Source organism: Myotis lucifugus, unplaced genomic scaffold (assembly GCF_000147115.1).
Source record: "Myotis lucifugus unplaced genomic scaffold, Myoluc2.0 scaffold_50, whole genome shotgun sequence".
Lineage (NCBI taxonomy): Eukaryota > Metazoa > Chordata > Mammalia > Chiroptera > Vespertilionidae > Myotis > Myotis lucifugus.
Genome location: NW_005871098.1, coordinates 517,941 through 531,052, shown reverse-complemented (window position 1 = coordinate 531,052; position 13,112 = coordinate 517,941). Strand labels below are relative to the sequence as shown.

At 40.7% G+C, this 13,112-nt stretch overlaps 1 protein-coding gene across 1 annotated transcript in view; it reads left to right on the top strand.

The window, feature by feature from the left end:
* The window catches only part of LOC102428984 (phospholipid scramblase 2-like), a 97,153-nt gene extending 85,029 nt beyond the window's left edge, over positions 1-12,124 (top strand). Inside the window, exons 6-7 of the mRNA XM_023753768.1 lie at positions 8,850-9,011; positions 12,053-12,124. Of these exons, the coding sequence (XP_023609536.1) occupies positions 8,850-9,011; positions 12,053-12,124 (234 nt within the window). The remainder of the gene's footprint in view (positions 1-8,849; positions 9,012-12,052) is intronic.
* Positions 12,125-13,112: the final 988 nt, after the last annotated feature.

Sequence of the window (13,112 nt, the reverse complement as noted above, 5' to 3'; positions counted from 1 at the left end):
GGCTCTAGCTCTGAGAGCCAGGTATCTGGTTTGTTTCGGTCCTATAATTGGAAACAAATGTATAACTTCAGCTCGGAGATCTCGGCGGTATATTGTTAGAATGTTCAAACTGCCAGCTCCAGAGGCGGCAAGTCAGGCGGGGAACGTCGAGGCTCTGTGTATCTGTCATCATCGAGACACAACATCATTTTCTTTTTCGACCTATTTGTTGCACCCTTTCTTTTTGTGTATATGCATAAGGATATGCTGATTAGCCAATGGGAAGGGTAGCGGTCGTACGCTAATTACCATGTTTCTCTTTTATTAGTGTAGATAGACTTGGTTTTTTCCCAGCCTACTTACACTGCAAAATTATAATGATGATGATAATAGTGAGAATACCTACCAAGTTGATGATTTCACAGTAGCAAATATTCCATAATTTAGAAAAAATATTACTTTTAAAATATTTCATAATTTAAAAAGACATTTCTATTGTTTTTCATGTCATTTTCCTGTTCCTACTTTGCCTAGAGCAAGAATCAACATACCTTTTTTCTGTAGAGGGCCATGTAGACAATATTTAAGGTTTTGTAAGACATATGGTTATTGTCACAGCTACTCAATTCTACCATTGTAGCATGAAAGTAGTCATAGACAATATGTGAATGAATGGACATATTTGTCTGCTAATAAAACTTTATTTAAAAACACAAGGCAAGAAGATTTGTCCCACTGACCATTATTTGCTGACTCCCAACTGAGATTTTTATTAGGAATTGAAACTTAACTTTTTAAAAGGAAGAATATTATAGTGGTCAAGAGTTCAGACTTTGAAGATAGAATGCCTGGGTTTGAAACCCATCTCCACAATTTCTTATCTGTGTAATGTTGGATAAAGTACTTAACCTTTCTTTTTTCAATTGTTTTGTGAAATTTTCAAATAATAATAATAAAATACTTTGCAAGATTATTTTGAGCATTAAATTACCTGTCAATCATAAAGTCTTTGTTATATAAATGTTATATAAATCCTTAATTAGTAAATAATAAAATATCTTTTCAGCAGCCAGTGATATGAGCATTTGTTTTGAATTGCATCAATTTTCTAGTATTTTATACTTTATACAGTATATTGTTTTGATGCTAATCTGGGTATATGTGCTAGTGTCATATTTGGGTTTGTTTTGGGGGGTTGCATTGTATTTACATTATAGGTGAATCTACAGTATTCTTTTAAAAATATCTTTAACATTGGGGGGGTCAATCGGGGAAAATGGAGAATATGTACTAGTAAAACTCTGGACAATAAATAAAAAGAATATTTTTAACAATTATTGTTAAACTAGAGGCACGGTGCATGAAATTTGTAAAATGGGTAGGGTCTGTAGGCCTGGCCAGCGATCAGGGCCGATCTGTGGAGTGACCGGCAGGGCGACTGGGTGGAGGGGCCCCGCTGGCACGCACCTTGGCTGGCCTGGGGCCTTGCAGGCTGGGGGCTGCTCTTGTGTTAAGCATCTGCCCCCTGGTGGTCAGTGTGTGTCATAGAAACCAGTCATTCCCCTGGTCATTCCGCTGTTCAGTCGGTTTGAATATTAGGCTTTTATTATATAGGACTAGAGGCCCGGAACACAAAAATTTGTGCACTCGGGGGTAGGGGGTCCCTCAGCCCGGCCTGTGTCCTTTCGCAGTCTGGGACCCCTAGGGGTGACCACTTGCTGGCTTAGGCCTGCTCCCTGGAGGATTGGGCCTAAGATGGCAATCAGACATCCCTCTGGCAGCCCAGCAGCCCTCGGGGGATGTCCACTTGCCAGCGGGGATCAGACCTAAGCTGCAGTCAGACATCCTTAGTGCTGCTGAGGAGGCAAGAGAGGCTCCCACCACCACTGCTGTACTGGCAGCCTGCAGCCTGGCTTGTGGCTGAGCAGAGCTCCCCGCTGTGAGAGCGCACTGACCACCAGAGGGCAGCTCCTGCATTGAGCGTCTGCCCCTTGGTGGTCAGTGTGTGTCATAGTGACCAGTCATTCTGTATTTCTGCTGTTAGGGTCAGTTTGCATATTACCCTTTTACTATATAGGATAGAGGCCTGGTGCACGGGTGGGGGCCGGCTGGTTTGTCCTGAAGGGTGTCCCGGATCAGGGTGGGGGTCCCCACTGGGGTGCCTGGCCAGTCTGGGTGAGGGGCTGAGGGCCGTTTTCAGGCTGGTGGGTGACTGAAGCTCCCAGCCTCTTTTTCTTTCTTTTTTTTTTATTCTGGGATTTATTTACCTTCTATAGCTGTCACTGGAGCTGAGTGCCGGCTCCAGCTCTGAGGCCCCAGCTGGCTGAAAGCAGGTATCTGGGTTTGTTTAGCATCTATAATTGAAACTCTGTTACCATCACTGGCGCTCTAAGCTCTGAGCCCACTGCCGGCTGAAAACAGGTATCTGGAGTTTGTTTAGCTTCTAAAATTGCAACATTGTTGCATCTGGAGCTCAGAGCTGGGCCGAGGCAGGCGGGAAACCTTGGCTTCCTCCATCACTGGAGCAAGCAAGCCTCCTGCTCGCTTCAGCTGCGTGGCTGCCGGCTGCCATCTTGGTTGGTAGTTAATTTGCATATCCTGCTGATTAGCCAATGGGAAACGTAGCGGAGGTATGGTTAATTACCATGTTTGTCTATTATTAGATATGACTAGAGGCCCAGTGCACAAAAATTTGTGCACTCGGGGGTAGGGAGTCCCTCAGCCTGGCCTGTGCACTTTTGCAGTCTGGGACCCCTCGGGGGTGACCACTTGCTGGCTTAGGCCTGCTCCCTGGAGGATTGGGCCTAAGATGGCAATCAGACATCCCTCTGGCAGCCCAGCAGCCCTCGAGGGATGCCCACTTGCCAGCAGGGAGCAGACCTAAGCTGCAGTCAGACATCCTTAGCGCTGCTGAGGAGGCAGGAGAGGCCCCCACCACCACCGCTGTACTGGCATCTGGCAGCCTGGCTTGTGGCTGAGCAGAGCTCCCCCCTGTGAGAGCGCACTGACCACCAGAGGGAAGCTCCTGCATTGAGTGTCTGCCCCCTGGTTGTCAGTGTGTGTCATAATGACCAGTCATTCTCAGTCTTTCTGCTGTTAGGGTCAGTTTGCATATTACCCTTTTACTATATAGGATAGAGGCCTGGTGCACGGGCCGGGGCCGGCTGGTTTGCCCTGAAGAGTGTCCCGGATCAGGTTGGGGGTCCTGCTTGGGTACCTGGCCAGCCTGGATGCGGGGATGATGGCTGTTTGCAGCTGGTCACAACCCCTTCAGGGTGGGGGTCCCCACTGGGGTGCCTGGCCAGTCTGGGTGAGGGGCTGAGGGCCTTTTTCAGGTTGGCGGGTGACTGAAGCTCCCAGCCTCTTTTTCTTTCTTTCTTTTTTTTTTAATCTGGGATTTATTTACCTTCTATGGCTGTCACTGGAGCTGAGAGCCAGCTTTAGCTCTGAGGCTCGGCTCCAGATCTGAGACCTCGGCTGCTGAAAGCAGGTTTCTGGGTTTGTTTGGCTTCTATAATTGAAACACTGTTGCAACTCCAGCTCTGAGGCCTGGCTGGCTGAAAGCAGGTTTCTGGGGTTTGTTTAGCTTCTATATTTGTAACATTGTTTCTTAGAGTGCAGCTCAGAGGCCGGCAGCGGCAGGTGGGGAACCTTGGATTCCTCCATCACTGGAGCAAGCAAACCTCCTGTTTGCTTCAGCTGCCTGACTGCCGGCCACCATCTTGGTTGGCAGTTAATTTGCATATCCTGGTGATTAGCCCATGGGAAGCGTGTTGGAGGTATGGTTAATTACCATATTTGTCTATTATTAGATAGGATTATTGGTATTAAATTTATGTATTTATACATTTAATTCAAATATAATATACCATAATGGTATCCACACTACTGATACAAAATGTATGGTGGGCCTAGTTCCCATACCTAACAATTTTCCAACTTCCTGGACATAAAATGGATGTCCTACAACTCAAATCAATTTTGACACTAATACTACTCGGAGTTGATTCAGACCCCACAGGTTACAGGCTTGGTCCCACTGATTGCCCCCCTTTCCAGATGCTAATCACAAGTCCTAGACATTGTGCACTTCTGACTTACTGCTATAAGTCTAGAGTTCCTGTGACCCCCATATCAGATTCAATAATTTGCTAGAATAGATGGCAGAGCTCAAAACTATACTTCACTCATGTTTACAGGTTTTTTATAAAGGATATTATAAGTATGCAGATGAACAGCAAGATGGAGAAATATATAGGGTGAGGTCTGGAAATGTCCTGAGTTCAGGAGCTTATGTCCCATGGCATTGGGGTGCACCACCATTCCAGAACATAGATACATTCACCAATATGGAAGCTTTCCAAACCCCATCATCTAGAGCTTTTATATAGGTTTCATTACATAGGCATGAATAATTAGATCATTGGTCATTGTTGATTAGGTCAATCTCTAGCCCCTGTCTCCTCCCCACTAGTCAAGGAAGGGGTCAAAGTTTCAAGTCTCTAATCATTGCTCGGACTATCTGGTGACCAGCCCCCATCCTGAAGGTATCAGGGGCCTGTAGCCACCAGTCATTTCATTACCCTCAAAAGATTTGAGAAGAGAATCCTCAAAAGATTCTCAGAGAATCCACAAGTTTTAGGATCTGTGTGCCAGGAAACTGAGAAAGACCAAATATAACAAAAGACTCTGCTATAATTCTTTTTTTTTTATCTTTATTGTTCAGATTATTACATTTGTTCCTCTTTTTTCCCCCCATAACTCCCCTCCTTCCAGCTCCCACCCCACCCTCCACCCTCACTCCCCACCCACTGAGTTCATCCATAGGTGCATGATTTTTGTCCAGTCACTTCCCGCATCTCCCACACCCCTTTTCCCCCAAGAATAGTCAGTCCATTCCCTTTCTATGTCCCTGATTCATTATAGTCACCAGTTCATTCTGTACATCAGGGTATTTATTCACTTGATTCTTAGATTCATTTGTTGATAGATGCATATTTGATGTTCATAATTTGTATCTTTACCTTTTTCTTCTTCTTCCTCTTCTTAAAGGATATCTTTCAGCATTTCATATAATACTGGTTTGGCGGTGATGAACTCCTTTAGTTTTTCCTTATCTGTGAAGCTCTTTATCTGACCTTCAATTCTGAATGATAGCTTTGCTGGATAAAGTAATCTTGGTTGTAGGTTCTTGGTATTCATCACTTTGAATATTTCTTGCCACTCCCTTCTGGCCTGCAAAGTTTCTGTTGAGAAATCAGCTGACAGTCGTATGGGTATTCCCTTGTAGGTAATTGAGCCTCTTTCTCTTGCTGCTTTTAAGATTTTCTCTTTGTCTTTTGCTCTTGGCATTTTAATGATGATGTGTCTTGGTGTGGTCCTCTTTGGATTCCTTTTGTTTGGGGTTCTCTGCGCTTCTTGGACCTGTAAGTCCATTTCTTTCTCCAGGTGGGGGAAGTTTTCTGCCATTATTTCTTGAAATAGGTTTTCAATATCTTGCTGTCTCTCATCTTCTGGCACTCCAATGACTCTGATATTAGTCCGCTTAAAGCTGTCCCAGAGGCTCCTTACACTATCTTCACACTTTCGGATTCTTTTTTCATTTTGCTTTTCCAATTGGGTGTTTTTTGTCGAATCTTTGGTTTGATTCTTGTGCTCCTCTGGTCTGCTATTGGGTATAATATTCTTTATTTCAGTCCGTGTATGCTTACTTTCTAATTTCTTTATCGTAGCATCGAGGGTCTCATTAGTTTTCGTGAGGCTCTGCACAAATTTATGGCAAGCCCTCAAAATTGCGATTCTTAGCTCCATATCCTCCATTTCTGTCATGTTTTTTTGTCTCCGCATCTTTTATGCTTTCTTGGTGCACCCCCTTGTGGTCTCTGTGCGCAGTCTTGTTCTAGCCAAGCCTTAATTGTTGTAGTTAACACTAGAGGGATTTGACCACCAGGCCGACTGGCTGTGGAGATCAGCTGTGGGAAAACTTCAGTCCTCTGGGGAGGCGCTAGTCCAGCCCTTGCCTGAGGCGATCGGCAAATGGCTGTGCGCAGGGTTTGGGCGGGGCGGGCTCAACAGGGCGGGGGGAGGGGGCAGCTATGGCCGCTCTCAGTCCGTCCCCAGGGGCTCTGCCTCTCTGTCCCAACAATCGCTGCAAACCTCGGAGGGGCCGTAGTCAGACAGTCCCGCTTCTCCCGTTTGAGTCTGGGTCCCTAGAGACTCGCCCGGATCTGTAGCCCAGAGTCTGAGACTCGCTCCTGATTGAAAACGACAATCGCGCCCTCAGCCGCCAGCCCGCTTTGCGCGTGCACCCTCACCACCGCACCGCCGTACCTTTAAATTTTCCACACTGCGCCTCCGCTGAGCATCGGAATGCTGTTGTTTTTGCTTCTAGTTGAAGAGACTCTCCTCAGCCAGCCTTCCCGTGGTTCTGGTTGATGTCCACTCCGACTTTTAGTTGTATTTTTGAAGTGGTTGTCCACGGCGGCGGTCTCCAGTGTTTACCTATTCCGCCATCTTCCAAGTTCCTCGGGACTAATATCTGTTATGCCCAGATTTCAGGATCCCCAAGAGACCACACCAGGGAGCCAGCCAAGTCCGATGCAAAAGCAGAGAGTCTTTTATTCAAACCCGGGCTTGGCTCCCCTCTGTGCTATAATTCTTATCTCAAAAAGTTATAAGTGTTTTAGAGCTTTATCTCAGGAACCAAAAACAAAAACTGAAAATATATTTCTTGCCCTAACCCAGGGGTGGGCAAACTTTTTGACTCGAGGGCCACAATGGGTTCTTAAACTGGACCGGAGGGCCTGAACAAAAGCATGGATGGAGTGTTTGTGTGAACTAATATAAATTCAAAGTAAACATCATTACATAAAAGGGTACAGTCTTTTTTTTTTTTTTAGTTTTATTCATTTCAAACGGGCCGGATCCGGCCTGCGGGCCATAGTTTGCCCACGGCTGCCCTAACCAGTTTGGCTCAGTGGATAGAGTATCGGCCTGCGGACTGAAGGGTCCCAGATTCGATTCCAGTCAAGGGCATATACCTTGGTTGCGGGCATATCCCCAGTGGGGAGTGTGCAGGAGGCAGCTGAATCGATGTTTCTCTCTCATCGATGTTTCTAACTCTATCCCTCTCCCTTCCTCTCTGTAAAAAATCAATAAAATATATTTTAAAAATATAAAAATAAAAATATATTTCTTATTGTGACACAAATATGAATTTACTATTTCAAGGTGGAAATAACTTTATTATATGAATTTTCTGTTTTTAAAAGGTTAACTAGAACTTAGTTTAAGATTACCTAGTCCTGATATCTTTTCAGTTGTCACTATTCATATTTCTTATTCTTCCCATCAAAAAAATCTCTGTTTTTTTACTTTTTTGCATGATTATTGGTAAACTTTGAAATTTCTTGCTATAGGAATAAAAAAGGGAAATATTAATATCTGTTAAATCTAGTGCAACATTATTGTGTCTCATAAGTTATCCTCTGTATTGTTCATTTTCAAAATTAAAAATTATCTTAAAAAACAAAATAAGATTACTTTACAAGCTACAAATATTTAGATTACAGCTATTAGCAGATAAAACACTAAAGGGTGCACAAGATTTACTTAGTCTGTTTTCCCAGAACAGTGTTGTATAACATAAAACCCCTAAAGATCAGTGGCTTAAAACAACAGGCATTTGCTCTCATGCTTGTGAGTCTGCAGGTTAATTGTGTCTCAGTGGATATACATAGGCTCAGCTAGATGGCACTGATTTAGGCTTGAAGTTGGCTTCGGGCCTGCTCCAAGTATGCTCATTCTAGAGCTCTAGCAAGAACTACATGATTTTCTGGTGGCTGATCACTGGAGAGCAAGAGCCAGGCCAAACCGCTTAGCCATGTTTAAGGTCTCTGCTCACTGTCATATACACTAACATTCCATTGGTCAAACAAGTCACATGGCCAACCCTAAGTATCAATGTTCAGAGAAGAATACTGGGCCTACAGTGGGAGGGGTGGATGAATATTGATGAACAGCAACCCATGCTGTCACAGTTTTAATATTAAAAGCATATTTTAGGTTTAAGAACTTAAGCACCCACACCGGAATAAAATGAGTCAACTGTTTTTAGTTTCCCCACATTTATTTAGAACAGTGGTTCTCAACCTTGGCTGCACGATAGAATCACCTGAGAATCCTCCAGAATGAGGCCCATAAATCAGGATTTTGAAAAGATTCCCAGGTGACTCTAATAAAAATAAAATTACTTCAGAGCTTTTTTTTCATACACCTTTCCTATTTTGTTGTTCCCTCACTCTCATGTTGTCCAGTCTTACCTGAACCTGTGGCATCCCTTTAAGTTACTTATTAGATACTTTCCTTCACTCAAAACTGCCAGTCCCCTTTCCCAGGCCCTTAGCACTTTACGTTTGTCTACTAACATTGAGTGGTAATGTCCTTCCCATCACAGGTAATCACTCAGCCTATGTAAACTCTGTGCTTGTCTTAAAGCAGATGTCACATGGGGTTTAGTTTGCTACCCTCCTGATAGCTTCTAGAAATGTAATCTAAGAAACATTTCATGTTTGTATCTTTTCCTGCTTAAATTTTGTTTTAGATCACTTCAAAGGATTTAGTACTGTGTCTTAATGTACAATATAAAATGTTAAATATTTCAGTGAAACTACTTTCATATAAGTTTTCTATAGCAAAGAAACAATTTTTTTCATGTATCTATAGGTACAGGAATTTATATGCATCTAATGAGTGATATAAAGTATTGCATGTAAATTTAATAAAATACTTGTTTCATTTTATTCCAAATTTGAAAGTTGATTTATTATTTTGTAGAATTCTTTAAGACTGTCATTTTTTTTTCAATTTAGATCAAATCTCTTAATGAAGAAAATGTGATTGGCAAGATTTCCAAGAAGTGGACTGGTTTTGTGAGAGAAGCATGTACAGATTACAGTGACTTTGACATCCAGTTCCCTTTAGACCTTGACGTGAAAATGAAAGCTGTGATGCTTGGTGCATGTTTCCTCATTGTAAGTCTATTCTTGGTAATCTTGGGTATTTCTTTAATATCACTCTGAAAGATTCAGTAAAGTGTATCTTTTTAAATGACCTGCTTAAACGTATAGGTTTTATTCAAAGGGTGCCCCATTTAATCCTAGCTCTGAAATTCCATTTTCTCCTGATGGTCTGGATTCACAGGTGACTAGTTTCTCTGGAAATTCTATAGTTTCACATGGCAATAGAAGAGGCTCTGGTCTTTGGGGCTTCTATTTAAAAATCAAAATAGGTGCACTCAGATATGGACTAAGGTGGAGTAGCACCCATCCTGATTCATTATTAAATTAAATGCTCTACTACTTAAGTGAAAACTGCTTAAAAGTGCATCCAATCCGGCCACCAGATGGAACTGCCAGTTGACACCCATGGGATAAAGCAGTGATTCTACACTTGTCTTCCATGACTTAGGGAAAATTTAAAAACCTCAAGTACCAAATCAGATCCCCCATTCTATTAAGTCAGAAGCTCACACATTTGTTGTTTTACTCCGCAGGTGATTCAATATGCAGCCAAAATCAAGGACACCTGGGAGAGAGCAACAGTTCTCAATCTTAGCTGCACAGTAGAAACACCTGGGTAGCTTTTTAAACTCCCTGTATCAAGACTGCACCCAAATAGTGAATCAAAATCTCTGGAGATGGGTCCAAGCTTTAAGCTGTTAACCTTTCAGACCTCACAGACCTTGCGGACCACTGGTTGGCACCGCTGGTTTAATCACTCAAGCATGGTTTGGAACCACTAAATGAATATCTGAAATATTTATTTAGGGATGCACTCAGAAAAAAAAATAAAACACGAGAGAATTTACAACAAAAGGATCCAGTTCCTTCAACAAATACATGTCAGGAAAATAAAAAGATAAAAATAAAATTCAACCTAGTAAAATTTGTTGACCATGTTTGCATATTGATTTGAATGAATCAATTTAAAAAACATTTACAATGCATTTAGGGAAATTAGAACCTTGGCTATTTAATGATGATGAATTAAGGTTGGATTTTTTTGGTTTTTATTTTTAACTTTAAAAATTTTTTAATTTATTTTTCAAATATAGTTGACATACAATATTATATTAGTTTCAGGTGTACAATATACTTATTAGACATTTATATACTTAACTAGAGGCCTGTTGCACGAAGAGATTCGTGCAATAGGCCTTCCCTTCCCTTGGCTGCTGGCACCAGTTTTCCTCTGGCTCCCGGGATCCAGGCCTTAGCTCTGGCTGGGCTCCGGCCAGAGCCCCCCCCCAGGCGTCAGGCTTCACTGCTCCTCTGATCCCGGGGCCGTGAGGCCTCGCAGCTCCGCTGATCCCTGGGCCATGAGGCCTTGCGGCTCTGCTTGGCGCCGGGGCCATGAGGCCTCGTGGCTCTGCTGATCCCGGGGCCCTGAGGCCTCGCTACTCGGCCGGCTTCGGGGCCGTTTGGCTTGGCTCCACCGCTTGGAGCCTACGTATGCAAATTAACCGCCATCTTTGTTGGCAGTTAATTTGCATATCTCCCTGATTAGCCAATGGGAAGTGTAGCGAAGGTACAGTCAATTACCCTTTTTGTCTTTTATTATATAGGATGATGTGACTTGCACAGTAAGTCTAGTACCCAACTGGCACCATATATATTTATTAGAATATTATTGTCTATATTACCTATACTGTACTCTACATGTCCATGACCATTTGTATAACTAGCAATTTGTACTTAATCTCTTCCATGTTTATCGCCCATCCTTCCAACCTCCACTAAAAATTAAGGTATTTTTTAAGCTGTGGTGATGACATTGTGGTTGTGTGAAAGCAAAAAACCATCCATATATTTTAGGGGCACATATTGAAGTAAACCAGTATAAAATGGTATATCAGGGTTTGTTTTTTTAATAATGGGGTGAGGGCAGGGAGACATAGGGGGTGCAGTAACTGTTGAACCAAGATTGGTCATGTTAATCATTCAAGCTGGGTGAAGGGTTGTTGGGACTTTATTATGGTATTCCACCTAATTTGGGATATGCTTAATATTTTCTATAAATCTTAATATAACCAAGGTTCTTTGTAAAAAATTTTCCAATAAGCATTCATTTCACAGAAGAAGTCAAATCTAACCTTGTGGAAACAGTTCAACTAACAGCTGGGTAATGTGAAATATATGATGTGTTTGAGGAAGAGAGTCTTAGGTGTTTGGATTGATGGGAAATGGGACTGGGGTGGTGGTGGGCTTATTAGTAAATTACTAAGGGCTTCCTCTAACGGGCCTTCAAAGATCAGGCAACTTTTTATAGAGTTTTAATTCATTAAAATTGTTTCATTAAATGTTGATTTTAAACTAGGTATAATGTAATAATGTAAATCAAAGATAAATCTTGGTGTCTATGTGAGAAATGAATTTGAGAGGTAAAATTGCAATAGTGTAATCGCTAGTAATTGACAATAAGGATAAAATTATTTCTGTTGAAGGTATAAAGGAAAATGATAGATTTAGGAATTGTGAATTCCACAGGGTTTGGCTGAAGTCATAGGGGTAGGGTCTGTATTGATATTAATGAAATAAAATAAGCTGGGAACACAGTGGAAAAATTGGAAGACAAATGAAACTAACACAAACATTCTATCTCTTAAGAAAGCTGTCATTCTTATGACAATTTTTTTTTAAAATTTTACATGGAACTCTAGTCATAGAAAAAGTTCTGTTACTAGAGAGGGACTATAAAAGTTGAGTAAGAAAAATTGAAAGAGGAAGATTTCTAGGGAACTAGAAAAAAGGAAATATATTGAAATTACCAGATCATTAAATTCATGCAGATATCAACAAATGAGTAGAATTAGAGGATTTAATTGCTAATAAAATAAAGTGCTGAAGGTAGAGCTTATATAGCTATGGACTTTTCACAGATTTAATTATTACAGTTAAATTTTCTTATTTAACAGACATATTACTGTTTTCCTCAGAACATTTAGCATTTCTACATCAGATGATTACCTGTTTTGCTGCTGAAAACTCAATTCTGTATTTTTGTTTTTATCTAGGATTTTATGTTTTTTGAAGATAATTCATGCACTCAAATACTGGGTTCATTCCTGAAAGCAAGATTGTGTTAGTGTTTTAATGAGTGTCTCAAAAGTTGAAGTTCTATACTCATTGGGACTGTCTAAAAAAAAAATCAGTGATTTTTTTAAAAATAATTATACAATATGTGAATTACTCTGTGATTCCTATAGTCCAGGTATGTGATTTTACTTTTAAATTATATAGTTTATTTTTTGTATTATTGCTTATAAAAATTTTATACATTTTCTTTGAATGTCCATTATGTATTCGGGAGAAATGACATAGGACATTTTACCTTTAGACATGAAACTTCTTATGCAAAACTACTTTGAATTATAGTCTAATTTATTTTCCACTTTTATAATAAAAAATAGATTATTACTAATTTATAAAATTATACTTTATTAAATCATTATAATTTACTTCATTTGTAACAAGTAATATTATTTTGCAAATCATGCATATTCAAGAGTTAAATACTTAACAAAATTTTAGTCTCCTTTATAATTATGTTCAAATAATACTTAATATACATATTATCAACAAAATAAAATTCAGAATTTTCACTATATTTAACTTCTTCTATAATCTAATCTGGTACTATAAATAAAATTTTCATACTGACATGACAGTAAGTTACCAATTTTTTATGGTTTTTAGTGGACAAAAACATGATTCTGTTCCAAAGAAGGACACATTTTAAAGACTCACTCTAAAACTGGGGTATTGTTATAATTTTTGAAGTAATTTTTAATATGGAATGATTAGCTCCTACATTCTATCATCCATTGAATATAAAAAACTCTAGGTGTTAATAGATATGCATATTCTTTCACAGAGTAAAAACTTCAATAGTAGTCTATTATTACCTATATAATAAAAGCCCAGCAACCATAATGGCAGAACGACCAGAACTACTGCTTGACCAGTCACTATGAGGTGCACTGACCATCTCTTGGTCCCTTTCCCCATCCGGCAGGCTCCAATTCCTCGATGGCAAACGGGGACCCGGAGGTGGGTGGCGGGGGATGTAGGCAG